Source organism: Camelus dromedarius, chromosome 29 (genome assembly GCF_036321535.1).
Source record: "Camelus dromedarius isolate mCamDro1 chromosome 29, mCamDro1.pat, whole genome shotgun sequence".
Lineage (NCBI taxonomy): Eukaryota > Metazoa > Chordata > Mammalia > Artiodactyla > Camelidae > Camelus > Camelus dromedarius.
In genome coordinates, this window is record NC_087464.1 from 2,447,021 (window position 1) to 2,473,729 (window position 26,709).

The window sequence follows — 26,709 nt, forward strand, 5'->3', positions numbered from 1 at the left end:
GGAGCTTTAAAAAAAAATGTGTGAGGTTTGTTTTTGTTTGTTTGCTTGTTTTGCCTTTTTGACCTTAGGACAAGATAGTGTAGTGGAGATGATTTTTTATTATGGTAAAAGACAACTAATAATTGAGTTAATGATTTAACTATATTTTACTGTTTGAATGGTCCCTAATTAGAAGCAGGTTATGGGCGCTCCAGTGGCGCAATCGGTTAGCACGCAGTACTTATATAGAAGCAGGTTATATTCCCAAAAGTTCCTTTGTTAATGGATGGATTGGAACTCTTAAATATTTTCCACTAAGAAAAAATGTATTAAGTGGTAGTTAATCACCTAAACTAGGCTACAAAGTCTATTTAAGTTATTGAAGAGCTGAACTAAATATCTGGCATGCACTTTGGAACCTAAGCACTCAGCGGTGAAAGAACCTGAAAGAGGAATCGGTGATCTTTTTCTATTTCTGAAGGCAAGGCAACATTTTGTAATAGTTATCTGAGAAGTAATTCAGTTCTTCATTCTAATATATTCTTCGCGTGTCCCGCTTACCTGAGTCTCCCAGGCGTTCGGCACACTCATATTGCCAAGAATCATCACCTAACCGTGGTAGTTTCACCCAAGCCTTATTTTGTTTTCTAAATGATCCTGTATTCTAAAATTGTTAAAACTTTTTAAAAATCAACTCCAGGCTTGCTTGCTTTCTCTCAGTGATGGTAAGTCAGTATTAGAAACAAAGGTAATTGAATTTCTGAATGACTGACCAGCCCTACGAGAGGTAATTGTATTTTAAAAGAGGAAGCTTTTTGTTTAGGACATACATGTTAGAGAATACCTCTAAAATTTTCAGTAATATCATTTGAATCAAGTTTAAATTAATCAATGAAATGGAATTGTGTTAATAGCTTCTACTCTGTTTCCACAATAAAGATGTTTTCATAACTTTATACAACCTTATTACATCAATGCGGGTATTTCTATTTCACGAATTAGCTCCCGTACTGTGGATAAAAGGTGAACATTGTCCATATGTATAATGTGGAAGTTGCATAGACTCCAACAAGTGTGCACCACAGAGCACCAGTTACTGTGAACGTAGGATGTGCTGGCACAGTTGAATGCAGCAAGCTGTTGGGGATGGTTGTAGCACAGGATGGATGTACCCATCTTTTGGCTATGTGCTTCATCTTAGAGATGCTTACTGAATGGTTGTATCCTTAGTCTCTGCGTACTAGCTCAAGTCTGTGTAATTTAACAGTTCCTCATGCTTTCTTCCAATATGCTACCTCCCACCCACAACACACCCTTTTTCCTGCAACATTATGTATTTATTATAGTATATTTCTGTTGGGAATTAAGAATGTATTAAGTGCACTAGTACTTTTTTATTTTGAGGGTTATATATTTGTTAGCTCTAGTACAAAGTTTCGTAGGTATTGAATAGTCTGCCCCAAGCTCTATTTAAGTGTAAACTTTTATAGATTGAGTATTTTTCAGGTACACATATATCACAGAATATACAGGTGTATCATACAAAAATGTCTCATTTCTTGTTTTTCTCAGTAGAACACCTCTTATTGATACTCAAATGTTATGAATATTTATATTTCTAAATTTTTTTAACAAGTTGTATTTATGTCTGAAAAATTCAGTTTAACATTTTAAACAAAACACTGTGAGGATTAAGTATTGGTACATTTTATACAGAATTAGTAGAAGGTCACAATCACTTGAAGATGTTCTGAAGAGGATGACATGTCAACAGAAGGTCTAGAATCTTACCCACTAAGATGATAATTCTTTGTTAACAACTTCATGATTTGATGATTAGGAAGCAGGGTGCTCTGTGTCCTAACTGGATAATTATTTATAATAGATATTTACTATGTATTGGATACACTTTAAGAAATTAGATAGGGCTTGATAGGGCTTGTTTTTTGTTTTTTTTTTTAATATTGTCATGTAAAAAGGTATAATTTTTTTCCATCTAAAATAATGGGGAAAATGCTTCCAATTAACAGTTTCACACTTTCAGGAAGAGATTACTGATGTTTAGCAGAAGATGCTTATATATCCTTAATAGAAAAAACCTGAGGGTGTGTTCTTAAAAGAGTTATGGCCCGTAAAAGAGGATGTTGATAGTCTGGTAGCAAGGACCAAAGATCAGATTTGTGGTATGGTAAAATTTATTATTTTTGTGGTTCAACTGTTAGAAGCTGTTCATTCATTGATCGCTTGTATTTTATGATGTGTTTTACTCTTAAGGAAATATATTAAAGTAGAAGTAGGAGTTGTGTTAAGAAATTTTGTATGTTGTACAATACAAGAGTCCATTTGTCACAATGAAGATAGGATTTATCTACATGACTCTAAAATTAGCCTCTGCTTAAGTATTTGATGACAAGGTTGTTACTCTTTTGATTAAAGAGATAGATTAAAACTTCTGTCAGTAATATTGTTTGACCAATATAATTTTATTAGACAAAATGTATCATTTGTTCTCTTTCCTGTAAAATGACATATCTGAATAGTTTATTCAAAATGACAGAAACTTTTTATATGGGATGCCACATTTTTTTCTTCTAATAGTTTGATAGTTTTTACTGGCCTGTAAAATAAAGTGGGCTTGAAATATTAGTAAATGTTTTTTTTAATTGAAGTACAGTTTTATGATTTGCAGAGACCTATATGGTCTTTGCTTGGGTAATTTGAAAATGATGAAATTAGTTAACTTCTTGAATATCTACTAATAAAAATTAAGTGTTTTTTTTTTTCCTACTCAGAATACGAGCTAGTCATGTTTGCCTTTATTTATGAGGAATACAAACCCTCAGAATTCCACCAGTAGGCTTCCTCTTAGGTCACTGTCAGACCTGTGTCACATGCCATCCCCCAAGTGCAAGTGAGGATTGGAATCCTAGTATTTAGTTCTTGCAGTTTCTATCATAGTGACATGTCAGGGTAAAGGTGGTGAATAGATGTGGAGTTAGCCAGCCTCAAGTGTCTGCCCAGATATATTAGAGGGCTGCTGGAGGGAAGAGAGCCATTTCAGAAGATCACATTTTAGATACAGAATGATTATAGCACTTCTTTTGGAGTTAGAAGATTTAAGTTACCATATCTATGTAAACTAAACTGGTATGTAGTATCGCAGGACACAGAACTCTCTGGGCTATTACCCAGCATTGAACATAGCCTTCTCCCTTTTAGCTGAGAATGAGATCCTGTTGTTGGTCATTAGAGGTTTCATACCCTTTGCGTCATTGGTTAGTCTCACCTGTCAAACATTTGAGTGCTTTGAGTAATGCCAGACATGCTTGATAGTTGTTAGGGATCACAAAAAATACACAATACACAAATACATGGAGCTTTCAGATTTTTGAATTTTCTCTGCCCAGAGCATTTATCCTTAGCTATTAGGGTTGAGTTGTAAAGTGAAATTTGAATATCTACTGTTTAAAGGGTATCTCTACTTACTCCTTTTAAGTTATTTGACTATAGGATTGAAATATTTTTATTTCTGTATTTTCATTTAAAATACAGTCATGTATGCTGTTTATTGTATGCAATAAATTGTTAACTGTTGAAACATTTTATTTTATCCCAGTCATCTGATATTCGTGGAGGTCATAACAGAAAAAATAGTGTCATTGAGATATATTTCTTAGCTTTGGTAGGTGAAATTATATAAGCTTATTTCAGACAATAAGTGAGAGAATGGGGTGAGAATTTTTGTTTTTGTTTTTGTTTTAATAATAGATCATGAGAAGGGAGTGCATTGTAGCTAACCTAGTTTTAATTTTAAAATTGTTAGGTTTTTTTTCTTTTTTTTTCATTGAAACACATGGTAAGTGCCAGAGAGTTTTATGTGTGAGCTGTTAAGTCTACGAATTGTCTGTTGTATGATGTCCCCAAGCACTGAAATTTACTACTCTTTGAATATTTTACATTGTTTTCCACTTCAGTGGCTATACTCACTGCCTTCTTTGAAAGAAATCAAAGATCATGAAAGCTCAGATTAACCTGCGTGAAATAAAATAAAATTTGAGTAAAATGAAAACTTGGGGTTTAAGAAAGCAGCATGTTAAAATTCATTTTTGTGTGTGTTCTTATATTTTCTATATTTCGGTAAGAAAGTTGTAAGAGAAAGATGCAGTTTTTCTTTCTTTTTCTAACGTATTTCATTCCATGTCATTCCATAACCTCTTGACCTTACTGTGTATTCGTCTCAAGGTAGTATATGTATAGATTTAAATTTTGTTGTTAAAGAGAATGAGAGCCATGGGTTTGCCTGGTTTTGTCTGAAAGAGAATAATGGCAAAGGGAGGGCTCAACTGCGATATTTAAAGACACATGGGAGGGAAGTAAGATGGATCCCAGCAAACTGCAACAGACTTTCACCCCTGCAATAATCCACGGTTCCAGAGATTTTTAACCTCAAAAAATCCTTGAAGTATTCTCTTTTTCTTTGTTTCTTCTGTGATTTCATTAGAATTTCAACAACATTATTATAACTCTGAAAATATGTAATAAATTGGTATTCAGTCTGGCCTTTCGTTGCCTCCTGTCATTTTTCCCTTTTATGGTGTTATTTCTTTATGGGGAAGAATGGATATGATAGAAAATCATAATAAAACTCCCATGGATTTAAATACTGCAAGCTGAAAAAAAACGGTAATATTTCAGCTTGTGGGGAGATGGTCATTACTTGTGTTTAAGAGACTCTGAGGCAAGATGGGAAAGTGAAAGGCTTCTGTACTAGTAAGGATCAGATAGACTGCAGTGTTGAGTAGGCACCAGAAAGAACACTAGCTTATTAAAAACAGTGGGAATTTATTTCTAGCTCATCTAACAGCATAATATTGTGGACTGGCAGAAAGTTCCGGTTCATGCAGTCATTCAGAGAGGTACTGTCATCTTCAACGTACAGTTTTCAGAATCATCCTGGGAACATCATCCCATTAGCCAGAAGGAGAAAAGCCTTGGCCTGGAAGTACCACATGTCTCAAAAAGCTAGGAAAGATGGGGGGAATGTATCTAATTCCGTGCCCTGGAAGGAGAGGAGATGGGCTTTGGTGCCTGCGTAGTGTGGTGTTTTTCACTTGTCTGCTTGTAAGTTGCCTCCTTCCCACTCTTATTTTTTATTGCTCTGTAACTATTTCCTGTCACTATGTAAAGTTTATTCCAACCTGATACTTGGCTGCAGATGGCAGTGTCTGTCAACTTCAGAGCTTATGGGAAATGGTACATTAATTCCTCTCAGCCAGAGTGGCCACCCTAGAAAAAGCTAAAAAGGAAAACTCAAAAAGAACTAGTCTGATTTTAGGACAAGAACTGTTTCCAAAAGAGGACTCTCAAGAAACCTTTCTTAAAACTTTGCCTTCCTAGTCATTTGAAAACAGAGTAGTGAAATGAGGAAGAAACCTCTCAGAGGAATAGTAATGTTTTTGCTTAAAGCGAGATTATAAGAGGTATTTATTGTGATAAGTCAGGACATGATAGCTTGGTTTCATATTTACAATTAAAGCTGCATGTTTGAGCTCATTAAAAGCTGTGTATTAATGAAAGGATATAAAAGGATGAGTAAAGCTGTTACTATGGAGTAGTTCATAAAAAAATGGGTAAGCATATTTTGTTGGCTGAACCTAAGATTAGATAGTTTTACAGGGTTGTAAATCATAAACGGTATTGAGTGCAAAATGTTTGACTATCTTATTTTTCACTAGAACTTACTAAAAGAAAGCAAACATACATATATTATGAAAATAAATGTTCTCTTTTTCCCCCATTTTCTAGATGTGACTTACCTAACAGAAGAGACGGTATATGAAATTCTTGAATTATGTAGAGAGAGAGAGGATTATTCCCCTTTAATTCGTGTTATTGGAAGAGTGTTTTCTAGTGCTGAAGCATTGGTACAGAGCTTTCGGAAAGTCAAACAACACACCAAGGAAGAACTGAAATCTCTTCAAGCAAAGGATGAAGACAAAGATGAAGATGAGAAGGAAAAGGCTGCATGTTCCGCTGCGGCTATGGAAGAAGATTCAGAAGCATCTTCCTCGAGGATAAGTGACAGCTCGCAAGGAGACAACAACTTACAAAAATTAGGCCCTGAAGATGTGTCTGTGGATATTGAGGCCATTAGGAGGGTCTACACCAGATTGCTCTCTAATGAAAAAATAGAAACTGCCTTTCTCAATGCACTTGTATATTTGTCACCTAATGTGGAATGTGACTTGACATATCACAATGTATACTCCCGAGATCCTAATTATCTGAATTTATTCATCATTGTAATGGAGAATAGAAATCTCCACAGTCCTGAGTATCTGGAAATGGCTTTGCCATTGTTTTGCAAAGCAATGAGTAAGCTGCCCCTTGCAGCCCAAGGAAAACTGGTTAGACTGTGGTCTAAGTACAATGCAGACCAGATTCGGAGAATGATGGAGACGTTTCAGCAGCTTATCACATACAAAGTCATAAGCACTGACTTTAACAATCGAAATCTCGTGAATGATGATGATGCAATTGTTGCTGCTTCCAAGTGCTTGAAAATGGTTTACTATGCAAATGTAGTGGGAGGGGAAGTGGACACAAATCACAACGAAGAAGATGACGAAGAGCCCATTCCTGAGTCCAGTGAATTGACACTTCAGGAGCTTTTGGGAGAAGAAAGAAGGAACAAGAAAGGTCCTCGAGTGGACCCACTGGAAACTGAACTTGGTGTTAAAACTCTGGATTGTCGAAAACCACTTATCCCTTTTGAAGAGTTTATTAATGAACCACTGAATGATGTTCTAGAAATGGATAAAGATTATACTTTTTTCAAAGTAGAAACAGAGAACAAATTCTCCTTTATGACATGTCCCTTTATATTGAATGCTGTCACAAAGAATTTGGGATTATATTATGACAATAGAATTCGCATGTACAGTGAACGAAGAATCACTGTCCTCTACAGCTTAGTTCAAGGACAGCAGTTGAATCCATATTTGAGACTCAAAGTCAGACGTGACCATATCATAGATGATGCGCTCGTCCGGGTAAGTTGGGCTGCTGTTTAAACAGATATCTGAGTGATGGGAGATAGCGATACATTTCAGGGAATTCATTTTTTAAGTGACTCTTTGGAGGGTGGGGAATATATATATGGTATTATATAGCATAGAGACACATGGACTTTTTTTTTATTGTGAATGTATTATACTTTTGTTGCTCCTGCACAGGTTTATAAATGTGTTCCACAAAAATATTGGTTGTCTTGTGTAATGATCACTCTCTTTGAAAAAGAATAGATTTTCTAAATCTTGACAACTAACCAACCCCCAAAATGTCTTATTTCAGAAGAGGCATGGATGTTCCAGAGCACAGGAACAAGGGGACTGTGGAGACACCCAGTTATGAGTATGAATGTCAAGTCTTAATGGGGAGTGGTAGAATAAAACCACGCCATAAAATAATAAGTGGTGTCCAAAAATTCCATCGTGTGACATTGAGAGTTGTGAGGTTGATGACGTGACCAGGCAGGTTGGTGCATGCTGCTAGTAAGAGTTCCTGCCATGTCACTCAGAACGTCCCTGAATGGCACTGCCTGATTGGGACAGTTTCTTTTCATTTAAATATATGGATTACTCCAGGTCTTGGAGTTGGTTGTAACATCTGGGAAAACAGAAACTTTTACACGAATCTTGTAATTAATGGTGCTTGTATCATCAACCTAGTCCAGGGAGATCAAGCTAGGAGAATACTGGGACCACAAGGACTCACCTTCTAACTCCCTCTTCCTCCAGATGGGTTGCCTTTTGTTCATTTCTTCCCTCCACAGAAAATAAGAATTTTAGTGTCCCCTACTTAAGAATGTAAGCTTGACCAGAAGACAGAAACCAGTTACCAATCACATCATGCCAACAGTTACATTTGCATAGTATTCTTTATCACAGGGTTTTATTGTCTTTATAATATTAGATATACCCAGCATTGCTAGTTCTTTTTTCATCAACTCAAGTAAAATTTAATGCCATCTACAATTAAGATATAGTCAGTCTTCTGTACTAATAAAGCAACACAGATAACTAGGAAGTAGTGATACTTGTTTCAAAATATTTTAGTTTTTAGAGTGAATTTGTCTAAATCTGAGAATTTATAAAACTGTAAACTAGCTTGACATCTCAGAAATGTAAAAGCTGCCGAGGTTCTGTGCTTAATTTTTTTGTTACTGTTTTTTTGGGTGGAGGGGGGTGTTTGTTTGTTTTTGAGATACCAAATATGTTTATAGTGTTAAAAAAAGATTCTACATTATTTAAGCAACACAGGCAGTTTTCACCAGAGACGGAAGGAGGTAATTATTGCTTTCTTTCTGGTGCCCTTTTTATTTTACTTTTGTAGTTTTGAGCTTCCTGAATAATTAATGTACTTAATATAACTGATCATCAGGCAGCCAGCAACTTACTTTCCATAGTTCAGCAGAATGATGAGGAATTATGTGGACGTGGTGATGCTTTATGGAAAGCATGTTGAGGTCTGTCTATGAATTCCATTGTTAGAGCAGAACTGCAAATCTCAAAACTACACATTTTATATTTGGCTTCTTAGGTTGGGATCCTTTCATCTGTTTCCAGCAAAAGCTATACCTGACCTTTAAAAGCAGTGAAATTACTCTGTAAGATTCAGTACAGAGTTTTTAAAAATTGTCTACCTACTTACCTGTTTTATCGGAAATCTACTGAGCCTTGTTCCTTCCCCTGCCACCCATCCCATCCTATTTTTCCCCCCTAATGAAAGTAAGGCCAAGAAGCAACAAAAGTTTAGATGCCTATTATATGCCTACTTTACTCTGTTTTAAAAATTATCATCTAAAATTTTGAGGAAACAACCATTTTGTTTTATGAGGACTTCCTTTAAGCAAGTGTTAGAGTAAAATTAATAAGCGAGCTTTTAAATTGTGCTAACAAATTATTTTTTAGGGAGTTCAGCTTAGGAACTCTAAGCTAAATATTATCATTTGACCTATCATAAATGAGGATTCACTATATACTGTCTGTACTTGAATATTACCACTTCAGAAATCCTTTGTGTGAGGCATTTTGCCAAGCACTAGGGCTGTAAAGATGAATCATGACCACTGTGGAGCTTCTTAGGGGCACACACTAAACAGACTTCACTTTTAACTTTCTTCCTCCTCCCTCCCTTTCCTCCTCCCTCCTTTCTTCTTTCATAATAGCAATGTGAGGTGGTTAAAAAAAAAAAAACATCAGAATAGGTCTTAGAAGTCATAGTGATAATCTGCCTATTTCGGGGGAAGTATTCATAGCAGATGATGATTATGAAAAGGTCATAGTATTTGAGTAACAAAAAGTAGTTTAAGGTCATCCTGTAAGGTGTACTCTTTAAAGTACTGATGGATTTTCAACATCTTATTCCCCAAGGATCTACTTTGCTGTTTTAAAGCTTCATTCTTCCTTTTATATCACAGTTTGACAAACAAAATAAACCTGTTGACCACTTCTTACGACCTGCTAATTTTCAGCTACAGAGTAGGGGCAGGAAGAGAAGAGGAAATGAGAAACTTTGCACCAAGCTCAATATTAATAATTAAATAATTAAGGTTTTAGGGTCTTAGACTTCAAGAGCTGAAAGTTGCCTTGGTGCTCATCTACTCGTTGGTTTATAAATGAGGCCCAGAAAATGCTGACTACGTACAGGTCACTCTGAGTATGTTTTCCATTGGGTCTTGGTTTTCAGTTATTCATGTAAGACTGACTAGCTTGGAGGGAGAGGGAAAGAGGTGGTAACTTCAATTAATAATTATGGATTTATTTTTAAAGAAAAATAAAATATAAAATAAATAAATAAATAAATAAATAAATAAAGTAAAAATATATTCATTCCTTTCATGTACCATGTGAATCAAACTAGAGTAGCAAATTGTTTCCTGCCTGGAGTTTTTAGAGGACCTGCCTTTGATGACAATAGAAGAATCAGTGTTTCCAGGATTTTATCAAACCTGAGATACCAGTCTCTGGTTGTAGGAACACAGTTGTTTTATTTCCACTAAAAAGGAAGAATATTGCGTTTCATTTTAAGGTGCTATCAATTTTATGGCATATTCTGACTTCAGAGATGTTAAAAAAAACAGACAAGTAAATTTTAAGAATCAGTGAAATATAATAAAATGTAAGTTATCTTTCCACAGATATCCCAGAACTACCCACACACCTTTAAATAACTGAACTGTTTCTCCCTAGGACTTCTTTTCACTATTTTTTGTTGTTCCTTGGGAAATAGTGCAGTGATTAAATGAGCTCAGAACTCAGCTTCCATTTGAGTGAAAACAGCCCTAATGTGATGAGTTTTTTTTTTTTAACAGTATTTTGCTAATAACATTTATCTATGTGTGTGTTCTTCTAAAAGTAGATAATTTTTCATTTTTTCTTAGACAAGTCATCTCCGAGGGAAGAGGATATAAAATTTGTTTTAAAATTACTTTTTATGTTAGGGGATTGAGTGAGGGTATAAGTATCCTAGAAGACAGTGTTGCCATCTGTGAGGTCCCCCAAACTGCCTTCACATCTGAATGGGAGGTTTATTTAAAAAAAAAAAAAAAAATCCAAGGTTCTACTTCTAGAGGTCTGGTGTGTAGCCTAGGAATCTGTATTTCTGGTAGTACCACCCCTCCCCACACCCCCAGATAGACTGCACATCACCATTTGGGAGATGGCTGTTGGTACAGCTTATGTATACATATTTATTGAGGCCATTTTTATATACAAGTACATGCTCAGGAACTGGCAGGCTTTAAAAGGATGATGAGGATAGCAGGCTTAGGGTAGGGGTTGATGGTAGTGTGAGACTTGATTCAGATTGATCAGGGAGTCCTAGAATTTTGAGTAGAGATCTAAAGACCAAAAGAAAGGACTGAGACGTAGAATTGGATAGGAAAGTCCAAAAATACGAACTAGAAAGATTAAAGGTGATAGGTACAAATGACAAGCCCTACTGTACCAAGAGGTTGTGCTCAGTCTCTTCTAAAAGTCACCCATTTTTTCTGGGCTCTACTAGTACTGTCTGACCCAACCTCCAGCATTTTCCTTGGAGGACATCTTAGTTATTATTGAAACAAAACTTGATTCTTTTGTTTAACAATTTAGTGCTTTATGAATAAGATTATTCTGTGCTGCTTTAGGTGTATTTAATTGTAATTTATACATTCACTGTAGTGCTTAATGCAATGATCATTATAGTTTCTTAAGATTTATCCTAATTTAAATGAAATCATGCCTGATTTATGTCCTTCAGAGTGGAACAAGTGAATTAAGTAGATCTACATAGATGCGCAGAGAAATAAAAAGATTAAATACATCTGGATAATCTAAAAGTCCTGTTCCAGTCAGTGGTTTTAATGTACTTGATGGCAAAGTGTTTAACCATAGAGTCTAAGTTGACTGAGTAGTTTAAGCCAGTCATTCTTAGGGATCCTAGGCATTCTTAAGTATCTGTTTTGTCTGAATACTGCTTCTACTTAAATACCCATACCATTGAATAATTTTTTTCAGCTATGAATAAGGTAGGTTTGACATAAATAATACCCAGCATACTGTAAGATTTTTTTAAGGATGGGGTTTTCCTTTTGACTCTTGTAAATATGGCATTGTGATACTTTCATATTGCAATGTCATCCTATCTAGATATTCTGGGAATGCTTTGATATCAGTTCAAAAAATGATCTTTGTAGTATTTACTCATCATGGCCAATTAAAAGTTCAGAAATTGAAAGTCGTTTTATCCAACAACCGATGAAATCAAGAGTCTTAGTAAGAAGAGGAAGTCATGTAAAGAAGAGGTAGATGACAGTACATCCAGCCTGTTTTTGTTTTTTTTTTTTACCCCAATAATCTGTCTTTTGCCAATCTCCATATTAAATTAATAACCTGTCTATAAACCCTATGTAGAAAAATCTAGGTCTGTTTACTAAATGAATTCAATTCAAGGAAGCGTACAAATTCTCGTTTTTAGAATGTTCATTGACATAGCCTTCCAATTTCCAAAATATCCTCCTGTATTCAAGATAGCTTTTGATTTTAAAAATTCAGTTTTATGTGGTGTCTATTACATAAAGTGATGCACCTTTACTGTTAGTTCCTAACTCATTCTGTAATTGAACAGTGGATGGAAGTGGTTGTTTTTAAGAAAAACAAAAATAAATATAGCCCCTTAATAATGGCCTTAGTCAGAATAATTATTGTTAAATTTTATGAAACAGTGTTTGTCACCACAATCAAAAGTACTTTTTTTTAAAGATAGGCTACCGATGTCATACATAACAGTATTTTACAGAACCACTTAGTGTATCTGAGAATGATAATCTAAAATAAATAATATTGGGAAATTATCATCCACAGTATTCAGTTGCCAGTAATTTTGCTAATCATTCTTTTTACAAATACTTATATTGAAATACATCCTGATTCTAAAAATAATATATATTATAAAAAAAGATTGAAAAATACAAAATAGCATAAAGAAGAAAATGGAAATCACTCAATGGTTTTAAAAAGGTTATTGCTAGTCATTGAGGAGAGGTCGTAATGCTTAGTAGTTAAGAGCTTGCTGCTTGAATTAGAATCTGTTCTGCTGCTCACTGGCTGACTTGAGCATGTTTATGAATCTCTCATTACTTCATTACTCTCATTACGCTAGGTATTGCATCTGTAAAAGGCGGTTAATAATATTACCAACCTCATAAAGTTGTGAGAATTAATGAGTTGATATATGCAAAGTGCCCTGGCATATTAAGTGCTATTGTTTTGTTAATACCAGAATATTTTTGTTCTATGTCTGGGTTGTTATCAGCCAAGCCCGATAAAAATTTTAGAACCAATAAAATAAAAGTAACAATAAGAAGAACTAGTACTTAATAAAGAATTGTTGTGCAGGGAATTCATATAAGTCCTTCATATACATAAACTTATTAATATGTTTTTATACTCATTTTACAGATGAAACTAAAGCAAAGAGAAATAAAGTTACTTGTTTACAATTATCATCATAATAGAGCATATTGGATTAAATTCTTTTGGTATTCAAAATGGGGAATGGAGAGTGAAGATTGGTGGGAATGGGCAGACATGTAATAATTTATTTATTAAGAATAAAGGTAAATTTACTTCACTTGTCATATGAAGTGTCTTAGGTGGAGCTAAGACTCAAATACAAGGCCTCTGAATCCTGCAGAAATTGTACCAGATCCTTTAAAATGTTATCAGTCACATTGATACGGAGTCAATGCTCAGTTATGAATGTTAATGAAGAAGAGCTTTAGGACACATAATTAAGTAATGGATAATCGTCTTTTTCCCACCTTGCAATACCTTGTACTTGATACAAGCAGGGTGTGGTAAGGACATATGTAGACATTGACGTACCGTCTGTAGCACCTAGGCAGGGGGAGAACTGAGAAAAGGAAACTAGCAGGTTTCATGGCAATATGGGATGTTGGCTTGATGGGTAAACCACATTTGAGCAAAAATGGTAATTCTAATTTAGTTTTCAGAATTCTTTACATCCTGAGGCTTGAAACAGGTTTCTAACTGGAACTACTTTTTTTTTCAAGGTTATTTTCAAAATTTGGGATTAGGCTATTGAGAATCCTTTGTTCACAGAGCAAAGTTGTTTTAAAAGGTAACAACATGATGTGTTACCTTAATACCTGTCACCCACCCTAGGACTCTTTCTCATAAATTCTTATTAAGCCTTCACAACTTTGCAGTAGGAAGAGTACTATCCTTTATCATCTTTTTTTTTTTTTTTTTGTCTTTGCAGATAAGGAAACTAAGGCTTAAGTGAGTTGCTTGCTGAAGTTTAAAGGTTAAAAATTATGTTAAGTGACAGCTGGGGACTAGTACAAAGTATTTGACTCAGTCCTACCACAGCACTGTCTCAAAAATAAATGATCTTAATACAACTTGGCATAAAGATGATTTTGTAAATGTTAGAGACCACTGTTGTATAGGATAGACATTCTTTAAAGCTAACTATTCTAAGTTCATAGAATCCAAAAGTTGAAGATAGCCAGGAGATCATTTTGGCCTTTATTCAGACTTTTTTTGATTGCAACCCCTAGTAAGAGATTTTACGTAGTGTTCCAGTATTCACGTGCATATCCGCCTGCACATATAACTGAAGAAGAAATTTCACAGTTGATGCCATTACTATATGGAATACATTCTGATTTTTTCCCTGCAACAATGGTTTGCACTAAGTGGATTGCACTACCTGCTAATAAATTGCAGTTGGCAGCTTGAAAAACATTGCTCCAGGGCAGCTGGCCTGAATCATGAATTTATGAGATTTTATTTTGCTTCTTAAAGACACACTAGAATTCCAAACTAGTCCTGTTACCTAAGTAATTAAGTCTGACTGCAGTACTCTTACTCTGATGATATTTGCATCGCTTCAAAACCATTTAAAAAATTCTAGTTGGAACAGTTGCAGTAACCTCAGTACCCTTAAATATTCTGTTTTGGCAAATTTAGAATCAATTTAGCAAATAACATGGGTGATCATTTAGGCATGCTGTTAGTAAATTTCAGGTATGTAAGATAACAAATTGTGGTATAAATATTTTACTTTAGAATATAGTGTTAATTTTATGATTAATCTCACAGTAACTGAGATCAATCACTATGCCTTTTCTACAGATACAAAGAAGTATTTGGTAAAGATTTATAGTTGAAGAAATGTTGATACTAGGGTTTCATAACTTTTAGTAAGAAGTTAAGAGTAAGGATATGAGCAAGTTTATGTCTCATCTCCTTTCAAAAAAAATGAATATAAAATGTATTCTAGTCCGTTAAAAAGTGGTAATTTATACTAAGCATTGTTATGAGAACATAAACTGTTTCCCTGTTTATCCAGTATATTTTTCTTAATTGAGATTATTTTATTGATTAATAGATTTAGGAATGTATTCTTGAGTTTCTAATCTAATAAACATAAAGAACTAGTGAACCGTTTTGAAGTCAGACTTTACTACTATATGCCATTGTTTTTCCTGAAATAATTTGAGTAGTCACTTAGGCACTTTTGCCCTCTTGACTTCTCTGCATGTCCTAATCTTATCGCTCATGTCCTAATCTTATCGCTCAGGTTCGTTATATATGTAAGTAACAGAAACTCTAAGTCTCATTTTCTGCTATATGTTAATTTCACAAACAAATCAGTAGTTAGAAAGTAATCCTTTTAGAATTCTATGTCACTTTCTTTTCTGTCCTGTTTTTCCATTATCTGTGAGGCTGAATCTTTGCCCTCACTGATTTTTTAGCAGTTTGCTTCCTGTTTCCATTTAAAACAAATCAAAAGCAAAATCTCTTACTTGCTCCCTACTCGTCCTCCTCGTTTTTGTTTTGCTTCTCCTTATTTTTATTTTGCTTTCATCCTAATACTGGCATTCATCTTTTCACTTTATCTTTTCACTCACTAGCTAGAGATGATCGCTATGGAAAATCCTGCAGACTTGAAGAAACAATTGTATGTGGAATTTGAAGGAGAACAAGGAGTTGATGAGGGAGGTGTTTCCAAAGAATTTTTTCAGCTGGTTGTGGAGGAAATCTTCAATCCAGATATTGGTAAATATTTTAGTGATGTGGTCATGGTGTCATTATCTTTTTGAATTAAGAATTTGTTTACCTAGGTTCATAAATATTTTCAGTTATAAAGAGCAACACAAGGAGGTTATGGTAAGGATTACCTAGAACCAGAGATAATGACTAATTTGTGGGCTTTTGGGGATCTTCATCACTCATTTATTCAAGTTCTTATTTAGATTACTTAGCCAAATATTTTTATATAGGAAATTGTATCAGGTAAATGAACTTGAAATCATTTTAGAGCAGTACATTAAAACAATTGAAGATTTTTTTTTTGCTCTTTTTGTCTAAAATATTCAAACTCATAGCATTTCTGAAATAAGAGTTTCATAGAATAATGATCTGAAGAATGTTGAGAGTGTCTCACAATTGTATTATGCTCAAGGTTTGGCTGTTAATAAATTAATTTGGTTTATTTGCTGCAGGATTTCTTGGGCTGAATATTGTTAATGTTTTCCCAAGCTTTTTGAACTCCAGAACCCCTTTTCTATCCCACATCTAACCGTATTTGCTTCCCAGAAGAGTTTTCATTGAACACAGTTTGGGAAAAACTGATTCTACAATGTCAGTCTAAAGTGGAGAATTTGCATTTCACTGATAGACAATATCAGCAAAGTAGAAAAAAGGAAAAAGACAATGGAAGTAGAAATTTTGAGTTCATGACATATAGTTAAGACTATATATTCTAGCTAATGTGTATTAATAATCAGAAGGCTATGTAATTTGTATGTAGTTTGTTCAAAGTAAACCTAGATACATAAAAGTCCTTTTTGAGATAGAAAAGAAAACTAATTTAGAAGCTTTGTAAGTTTGCTAAACTTTAGCTCTAGGTTCTGATGTATCTAAAAATGCAGAACATTAGATATAAATTATAATTACATTATATGCAGAAATAGTTTTAAGAAAAAATATACATTAAACAGTTCACTTGATAGTAAGGCAGTTGAAATGATGGCAGTAGAAATATCAAAAAGAATTACATTGGAAGAACCATCTTTTGTGGTGCTTTTCTTCCAGGGACCTAAAAAAAAAATGCTCAAAATGGAATCTCCTTGAACTTGAAGATTATTACCATTTTCATACACAGAGATGAAAGCAGTGACCTGTTAATTTACATTCTGATTAATTTAGTTTATTGCTCTTGAGACCAAGGACATACATTTATTATATTTCTTCAAATGTATTAATTATTTTTAATTGTTCTTGATGCTGTTAATACCATACTTATAATTAAATGAAGTTTTTAGCACTTCAGTGGATGTTGTAACTTAGGTCTGTAAAAACAGTTGGATATAAACTGAGAAATTGAAGTATATGTTGGATAATTTATAAAATGTTATTTCATGAACATTAAATTGAATAGGAAAAATTCCTAGCTCGGTTCATGTTCTTATGCTCAAAGGGACATTTTAAAGTTCCTTAAACTTAAACTAAATGTGAAAATGAAGAAACATTTTTAAAGCTTTTAAAAATCTTGTAAGTTGATTTATGTGCTGTATTGATTTCTAAAGTTTGTTCTATTGGTAATCCCCCCTCTTTTCCAGACCTAACTCTTAAAATATTTCTATTCAGTTTCACAGTAGCAACTGGAAAACATTTTAGTAAAAAACATTAAAAAGTTGTAAATTCAATTAAAATATCATTTAACCTTTATCTTAGATACTCCCTTAAAGGGAAGAAGATAAATCTGCCTTAGTAACGGTTATTCAGATTCATATTTGTGATATAAAAAAGGTTTCCAAGCTTGGGTTTTACATAGTGAAGACCATGTGAAACTTAAAGAAACTACAGTACAAAGCTACTTGTTTTACTTACTGGCTCACAGTTAATGTGTGTATTAAATAGCTTTGGGTTTTGGACATAATCTAAGTTTATGAAGTTTATCTGAGTTTAAGTACTTGGTGTCATCTTATTTTGTTAGGAAGGTGCTAGAAAGACTTCATGGCACCATTGTGCACTTTTGGAAAAACACAAACTTTTTCTTAATGAAATTGTTTTTTTAAAAACAACCCATGTGGATTAAATATGTTTTTATAAGTGAAACATTTTCATAGTATGATAGCTTTTTTCTTTTTGTTTTGCATTTAGTTTTCAACCATTCATTGAATAAAACATGAATCCAAATTAACTTTTCATTTGTGTTAGTAGAAGATTAGAAAACTTGATTTTAATGAATATTTTCCCTAATTTCTTGGGAAATGCCACCAAAATGTCTCATTACTTTATTTCTTTGGCTCCTTAAAAATATATGCTAACATTTGCCACAATTTGTAACAATCATGTATATTCAGGTGCTAATGTAATAGAGAAAAAAAGTTTGTATATCTAGTCCTTATAGGTTTATGTGTGTAATTACTTTATATTTATTTTTATATTTTATGTGTATATTTTATTGTTCATCGGTCTAATAAAATATAAAATTAATGTATTTTAAAAAATCATTTCTTATAGGTATGTTCACATATGATGAATCTACAAAATTGTTTTGGTTTAATCCATCCTCTTTTGAAACTGAGGGTCAGTTCACTCTGATTGGCATAGTGCTGGGCCTGGCTATTTACAATAACTGTATACTGGATGTACATTTTCCCATGGTTGTCTACAGGAAGCTAATGGGGAAAAAAGGAACTTTTCGTGACTTGGGAGACTCTCACCCTGTAAGTCTTTTGTCATTTTTTATTCTTTCTTTTAGATTTTATTTAAAAGCAAATGACAGAGTTTAATTTGTATAAAAAAATTAAAGCTTTTATTTGGAATCTTTGTTAATATTTACCTGGTAAGATAAAGTTGTTTAATCTGTCTGAAATACCATGAACACTTCAAAACTCAAAATTTTTTATATTACTGTCAGCAAGCTGGTTTTGAAAGATTGATTGTACTGGAAAGAATACTTAAAAATATGTTTTGTTTGCTTTTTAATGAAACCACATGAGATTGCCAGGTTAAATCAGAGCTGCACTGAGTAAAGGGTTTGGTGGCTACAGGTACTGTGTGTGTGTCTCTACTCAGTCCCCGCTAACCTTGAGACACCTCTGAGGTTCTCATAGAGCACAGTGTGAAATGTGCTGCTGAGTAGGTGGTGTGGGGCTTCTCAGCAGAGAACAGGGCATCGCCGCTGACGGACAGTCTGTCTGTCTTTGGTTTCTGTGTTGTGAACTATTGGGGGACAGGGGGGATACTGTCTGTGCTTTAATTCTTTTTGTCAAAAGGTTGGTTTGTTTGTTTTTTAATCTTTTCCCAAGAAGAGTGATACAAACATATTTTGTGGTTCTGTGGTAGCTTTAATTTTTTTCTTTTCTGGTTGTTAGGTTCTATATCAGAGTTTAAAGGATTTATTGGAGTATGAAGGGAATGTGGAAGACGATATGATGATCACTTTCCAGATATCTCAGACAGATCTTTTTGGTAATCCAATGATGTATGATCTAAAGGAAAATGGTGATAAAATTCCAATTACAAATGAAAACAGGAAGGTAATAAATGTTTTCATGTCATCCTTGTCTCTGTCTCTTTATTAATTAATTTTTAAAGAAGTATCTAATATAATCCATACAAAGACCCCAAGAAATCAAGTAACCAAGTTCTTATAAATGAAATAGCCACAGTTTTCAAAATCCTGGATATTAGCTGGTATGAGAACACATGGTTGGGCACTAAACACCTTCTAGGGGAAGAGGCCATAGTGCACGGCCCAGGGTGGTGTACGTAAAGCAAGAAGCAGTGAGTTTCTCATGTTAGGCTGTGGAGGGGAAGGGAACAGGGACCTCATAACTAAGGTTCTTATCACCAAATGTTAATTGCATTTAATGTATACACTAATATGTGTGCCTTAAATACCCTTGTGAAAAGTACGCTTTAAATCAGTTTTGTGTTTTCTATTGACTGGAGAAGTGTGCATTCGGAAACCGGACTAACACAGAACATAAGGAAAACTAGGATAAATATCTATAGTAAACTTTTTGGAAGTGTGTGTTTATATTAATACGATTGTTGATAAAATATTGTATTCACTAAGTTAGGATACAGGGGTATTTTCCATTTACAGTTTGGCGTAGCAGCTATGCGTCAAGTGAAACACCAACATTTCTGCTGAGCCGGTTGCAGTAGGCAGCTTCCCAGATACTCTAGAAAACAGGAGGCTTCCTGGTTTGCTCAAGTCCAGTATATTGCACTCTATTAAAAATGTTAGCTTTTATAAAGTGATGGTGTAATACCTGCATACCTAATTGAGGGAACTTCAAGATTTTATCAAGGCCCAGCTTCTATATTCAGTCTTGTTCATTAATACAGTATCAAAATGGAAACTTAGGGTATATTATTAGTTACGTACATGGCCTTTTTACAGTTTAGTGTTGTCTTTCATTGAGAGCTGTGAAATTGTAATAGGTGTTTTCCTTTGTGTGTGTAAAGTTTGAATTTTTAAACATATTCTTGAATGTTTTCTCTTCGGGAAATAGAAGGCAGGGCAGCGCAAGCCCGGGACGCGTGGTGGTTTGTTTGAGCGGCGTACTGTAAGATGTTCTTCTGGTTACTGTTTTCTGCAGGAATTTGTCAATCTTTATTCTGACTACATTCTCAACAAATCAGTAGAAAAACAGTTCAAGGCTTTTCGGAGAGGTTTTCACATGGTGACCAATGAATCTCCCTTGAAGTACTTATTCAGACCAGAGGAAATTGAATTGCTCATATGTGGAAGCCGGGTAAGCAAGCATGAGTCTGCAAAACTGTCATGTGCTGACTTACTGTTTGTAATGGTGTGGTGTAGAAGATGTTAAGACATATTTTCTTGAATTTGCAGAATCTAGATTTTCAAGCACTAGAAGAAACTACAGAATATGACGGTGGCTATACCAGGGACTCTGTTCTGATTAGGTGAGGTGCTTAAATTCCTGAAAGGAAGATTTAATTCACTGAAGGGTTGTGTGCTGTATGTTTTAGACCTTTGTCTTTAGGTTTTAATTCCCAAATAAGTAAACTCACAAATTCTCAGTTTGTAAAACTAGAAGCGTATTTGTAATATAATCACCCGTTTTGTATTAATCTTGTGATTTATTTCCTGAATGATGTGTTTTATCTAAGTTGCATGTTTTCTGCATTGGGAGTATACATTATCTAGTATTTCTAGTGATTCTGATTAGAATGTGTGTACTGCTGGCTAGAAGATGATGAAAATAGAACTACCACTTCTGAATGTTTTTCCTTTCTTTGGAACTCTGTGAAATGTTACTTACCTACCCTGTTTGAAGCACCTTTTGTGAAATGGTACGTTCTTTGACTTAATCGTTATAACATGGCAGGGTACATCTAGAATTTATATCTTACATCTGAGGAGACAGCCCCAAATGTTCTTACAGAAAGAAGCAGAGGTTCCAGTCTTACCTGCTTCCAAGCAAATGTTCTTGCTCCTGTACTGTCTGTACTGCACTGTTCGGTCCTGAAAGACATAGGCTTCTTCCTCCCCTGCTAAGATGGTACAGAAAGATGCCCTTTGGCAGTCACTGGTGGAGTGAGGTGAGAAGGCGTTTCTGGAGGTTGTCCCTGAAGTTGCTCTAAGACTCAAGCATGTGAAAACCAGAATGAGTATCAGTTGTACCTAGAAGTAAATAATACGTTGTTGTTTTATTTTGTTAAATTCTTTTCTTTTATTTTGTTCTTTATTCTGGTTTGTAGGAGGTTACTGGGTATTTCTTCTTTTTAGCACACCGTTGGTCATTTCTAGTAGCAGTTGTGAAATTATTTATATTTAGCAACCACTGTTCTGCTACTTACTTGAAGTTTCAAAGGTGATCCATAACAGCGTTGAGATGATGTGAATCACAGTGTTACCACATCAGCGTCTCTGTCAGTGATACGGTTGACTGCAGACACTTATGACCTTGCTGCATCTTAGTATTTCTGTGAGAATAGTTGAAGATACCTTGTACTGTTTTTTATGGAGAAATTATTTTTTTGAATTAAGGTCTTAATTTTACTTCTTTTATAATCATAATCCTACTTGACACATAATCATCTTAAGAGCATATGTGAATGTGGTTTGAAGGGTAGACTAGTGAAATGACAGGCATATAGTGGCTTCTAACTTACTCTCACAGTTAATGACATTCTAAAAAATCTTTTAAAATAAAATTCAACTTCTTAGTTTTGTCAAGTTATAGGAAAATATTAATTCATTAAATAGAGTCTACAATTAGAAGTTATTCTATGCTGGTGTGTATTTCTTCAATATTTTTCATACTTTTTTTTTCCTGACCTCTATCTCCATAGTAGAAATTTAAGTCATATTGCCTCTCCTTTGGTCACCATATAAATTAGCCTTGCTTCCAAGTTTATTTTGCATATTTCTTGAATATTTTGGGTATTCTCGTTTGTATTTCAGATTTGTCCATCTCTCACTGAGTCTCATGTATGTTTGTGTGGCCCAGCACCTCCTGTCTAAATAGGGCCAGTTTCATCAGCTGCTTTCATCCCTTTACAACCAGAAGCTACTTTCAAGGGACACCTCTGCTTCCCAGGGTGTCCCCTGTCCCCTCTTGGGGCATGGTGTCTTTGTGAGACTGCCAGTTTTGGTCCAGGGTACTTTCCAGCCGCCAGTGCTCTTCCTACCTGCCCCAGGAGTGGGGCTGTGCCCGTTTGGAGTGACCCCTGGCCCGTGTTACTCTGCACACCCTGCTCTTCCACACGGCTCCTGCTGGACTCTGCCCGTGTGGGCTCAGCTGTATATAAAAACTCCACTTCACCTGTCAGTTGGAGTTTGCTGCTCTGTGTTTCTGGTTTTAACTTAGGCATAGATTATGGGTGTATTTACTGGATTTTTCTCTCCTTTTTGTACTGGGTAGGTTTTAAGAGATGTGAATGCAATGTGATCTATGCAGCTATCACTTTAGTGGAAAAATGCAGAAGCTTCTTTTTTTCATTTTCAGTTTTCCAGTTGCATCCTTAATTCAGAATTTTAATGTAGAACATAACACTTACAGGAAGAGAAGAATTTTGTTTAGTGTTTTCATTGTATAAACTGATAGTAATCCCAGTATTTTAAGTTCTAATTTTTTAGAAAGAACCAAGAAAACAGTACTTTAATAACATGGTATACTGGTCTGGTCACAGCTGGACTGGTCACAGTGAGCACTGACGGTCTGCTGCTTGCTTCAGGGTCTGTCTGCCGTGGCACCCGCTGGTCCACCCCTTCAGGTGTGGCTGATTCATTAGGCTTCAGAACACTCCTGCAGGGTGAGGAGGTTTTCTGCCCTGACAAAGGGCTCTGGGCTACAGCAGACTTGCTTTTTCTTGCCAGATACCCAAAAGCAATGACATAAACTGTGGTACGATTTCTCTCCTTACTGAGAGATGTGCCTGTACGTTCCATGTCCCATTTCCTTTTTTGTTTGTTTTTGTTTTTTTTATTATTTTCTCTGAGTATGGGGGATTTGCAGAACTGAAGGATGGGGAGGGTATTAGAGTGTCAGGGAAGGGAAGTAGCAAGACATTGCAGAGAGCCAAGAATTCTAATAAAGCTAATAAACCTATGTCAGAAATAATGGCATTGCCCTGACAAAAATACCAGCATTTTGATAATAGAAATTATATACTGGAATACTAGAATATCAAAAATTAGAATTGTAATTAGGGATGTAGGAAGTGGACATTCTCTGTAGGAAGTGACATTCTCTGCCAGGATTCTGGAAAGAATTTTTCAAATAATAAGCCTAAAATTTATTCTTTCATCAATTAAAAGTGTCTTTAATTGTTTTCTAAAATCTTGGAAAATTTTAGGTGAGAATTAGTGTATATATGAAATTTAGTATTTTATTATTCAAATAAGCATGCCAAGATTGCTTTTAATGTGTTTGTATTTTGTTTTTAGAGTAAATGTAACCAGCATCATTATAACAAGACTTTTATCACACAGATTTTAGGAATGCTAGGGATTAAATTATTCTCTTAAAATAACTGCATATGGCAAAAATACAATAATCCTTAACAGCACCCCCTCCCCCCCCCAGCACACAACTGGATAAAAATGTTCTAGTTTATACAAAAGTTGTATACTTCTGTATTACTATCTCTAGGTGTGTGGGTTGTCTTTGCTTTTTTTCTTTTTCCCCCCATTTCTTTTGTCCTTAATCTGTATCACCTTTTCCCCCAAAGATGAGTAAGGTATGAATAGACAGAGACAATAAAAGAGGAGGGGTAAATAAAATATGCATACCTGAAGACATTTAGAGTTAATTTTTCAGAGTACATATTTCCTTTCAGTCATCTTCAATTCATAGGTTTTGGATTTTGTTTTTTGTATATGATTATGTATTGTGAATATGCCATAGTTTACATAATTATTTCCTTTTGTTGGACACTAAGATTTACCCATTTTACTGTTGTAGATAATGTAATGATGAACATAAGCCTTTATACTTTTAAAAACTGTTTCCTTATGATAAATTTGCATTAGTGAATTCCTAGGTCCTAGATCACCAGGAGTGAATCTTCAGAGTACCTGGTCTTAACTTCCAAGTTGTTTTCCTGCTATGATTTTAATGTAAATTATCAACTTATATTAGTGCTGGTTATTTAATGAATGCCAAACTAAAATCAGTATTACATCTTTTTTTCCCCATTAGGGAGTTCTGGGAAATCGTTCATTCATTTACAGATGAGCAGAAAAGACTCTTCTTGCAGTTTACAACGGGCACGGACAGGGCACCTGTGGGTGGACTAGGAAAATTAAAGATGATTATAGCCAAAAATGGCCCAGACACAGAAAGGTAATTGTTAAATTGTGACTGAAAACCCTGCATTCCATATCACACATGTGCACTGTGCAGAAGCTTCTGAACACTTTTGCAGTTTTTTATAGAAATTTCCAATCACACAAAATGTTAGTTCAGAGAATATTTTGCTGCTAATGTTTGAGGAAAATTTTTAAACACTGGCCTAGTTAAAAATTACCATGGAGTTCACTTGATTTGGAATTTTGCAAATTGGTATGATTCATTCAGTTTTTGGTTGAGAATTTTTTATATGAAAGCCATAGTATGTAATCTACTTAGAAAGTCAGATTGAGGCGCAGAAGGTTGTTCACCCCTAGACTATGCTAGAATCTCCAGTTTCATGACCCTTGTATCTGCGTTTTCTCTCCATTGTATGGTTAGCACATGGGGTGCGTGGGGACCGTCCGTGAGCAGCAGTGTATCTGATGGTTTGCATGTATAGCAGCATTTCTGCTAGTTTTCTATACACATTATTTGATATTACTTGGTATTAATGTGAATTTAATTGTTGTCAGATCATTTACATAGTCATACAGGAATATTTCTAATAAACATTAAAAAATATAGACCAGACCTTGAAATTTTGAAAACAAGGTTTAAACATTATCTCCACTTTAGAGTGAGTTACTTGACTTCTCGGTAACTTCAACTCTGTAGTGGGGAAGCTGATACTCACTCTGTAGGTTTATTGTGAAAAAATTTAGTTAAATGAGCACCTAAAACATTCCCTGGGGTATAGTAATAACTCTGTGGGTGCAGGATGTTGCCATCATCAGTCACCATCCTCATCACTAGCACTAAGTGACTTACAGATAAAGACAGACTGGTGTTTGGTGGTTGCATGCCTTGCATAATGTAGTCTGCATCGCAAACCATCTTGACACTCGCCGACTAAAGCAGGGTCACTTAATACCTAATACTGAGCCTAATGCCCGTGACTTATTTTCCTGTTTTCCCCCTTTCTCTCTGTATAGGTTACCTACATCTCATACTTGCTTTAATGTCCTTTTACTTCCGGAATACTCAAGCAAAGAAAAACTTAAAGAGAGATTGTTGAAGGCCATCACTTATGCCAAAGGATTTGGCATGCTGTAAAAAAAAGAAAGAAAGAAAGAAAGAAAAGAAAAGAAGAAAAAGAAAAAAAAGGGAAAAAAAGAAAAAAGGAAAAAAAGAAACTCAAAATTTTAGTAAATATAACAAGAGGGATAAAATTGGTGGTGATGTTGTCCCAGTACAAAAAGGCTGTAACATAGTGAACCGCAGTAGTCACCCACGTCTGTGCCTCCCTTCTTTATTGGGGATATGTGGGCTGGAACAGCAGATTTCAGCTACTTATATGAACAAATCCTTTATTATTATTATTATTTTTTGCGTGAAAGTGTTACTTATTCTTTCACTTGTATGTACAGAGAGGTTTTCTGAATATTTATTTTAAGGGTTAAATCACTTTTGCTTGTGTTTATTACTGCTTGAGGTTGAGCCTTTTTGCGTATTTAAAAAAATATATACCAACAAACTACTCTCCCAAGGAAAATATTGCCACCATTTGTAGACCATGTAACTTTCAAGTATGTGCTATTTTTGTCCCTGTATCTAACTCAAATCAGGAGCTGTATTTTTTTTTAAACAATTTGCTTTTGAAACTTGAAGTCTTGAAAACAGTGTGATGCAATTGCTGCTGTTCTAGTCCCCAAAGAGTTTTCTGTGCAAAAATCTTAAAATCAATAAAGACGGAAGGGAGAACTTGGAATGTTTAACTGCAGCCCTCAGAACTTTCCTTTAGTAACAGCACAACAGGTTGAAACAACTCATGCCGCAGTGTGTCGTCTTCATGTGTCTTGCAGTGAGCTGTCTGAGTAGCCGATCCCCTTTCTTAGTGTCTGAAAGGACAGGGATTTGTTGTTGTTGTTGTTCTTGTTCTTGTTGTTTTAAGTTTACTGGGGAAAAGTGCATTTGGCCAAAAGAAATGATAGTCAAGCCTTTTGCAAGAAAGTTAGGAAGTTTTTTGTGTATTATAAACATAAAGCATGTGAAAGTGCACTTAAAATAAATTTTCTATAATTGCTTCTTACCCTCATTTTAAATAGACAATCCAAAGTCTTCCCTTCACGTTGCCATCAGCTCGTCTAATCAGCCGTTTTATCAAGGCACTCGATCAGTGTTGGAACATAAAGGAAAGGGTGGCTTCTGTGCCTTGTTTTACCTAATCAGACAGTAAGCAGACCTGGAAACGAACGGAACTATTACTCTTAAGTCTTATTACATTGTCTATCCCCAAAGATTAAATTTTATTTCAAAAAGTACGTGTTAAA

General features: G+C 34.8%; 1 protein-coding gene across 5 annotated transcripts in view; it reads left to right on the forward strand.

Annotated features, from left to right (window-relative positions):
- Positions 1–26,154, forward strand: part of UBE3A (ubiquitin protein ligase E3A) — a 77,535-nt gene extending 51,381 nt beyond the window's left edge. For all 5 annotated transcript variants that reach the window (XM_031440443.2, XM_031440441.2, XM_031440444.2 and 2 more), the window contains 8 exons: positions 5,785–7,031; positions 15,467–15,611; positions 18,084–18,289; positions 18,941–19,105; positions 20,177–20,332; positions 20,431–20,504; positions 24,248–24,391; positions 25,372–26,154. In XM_031440443.2, the coding sequence (XP_031296303.1) occupies positions 5,785–7,031; positions 15,467–15,611; positions 18,084–18,289; positions 18,941–19,105; positions 20,177–20,332; positions 20,431–20,504; positions 24,248–24,391; positions 25,372–25,492 (2,258 nt within the window). In that variant the 3' untranslated portion in view covers positions 25,493–26,154. The remainder of the gene's footprint in view (positions 1–5,784; positions 7,032–15,466; positions 15,612–18,083; positions 18,290–18,940; positions 19,106–20,176; positions 20,333–20,430; positions 20,505–24,247; positions 24,392–25,371) is intronic.
- The last annotated feature ends 555 nt before the right edge of the window (positions 26,155–26,709 follow it).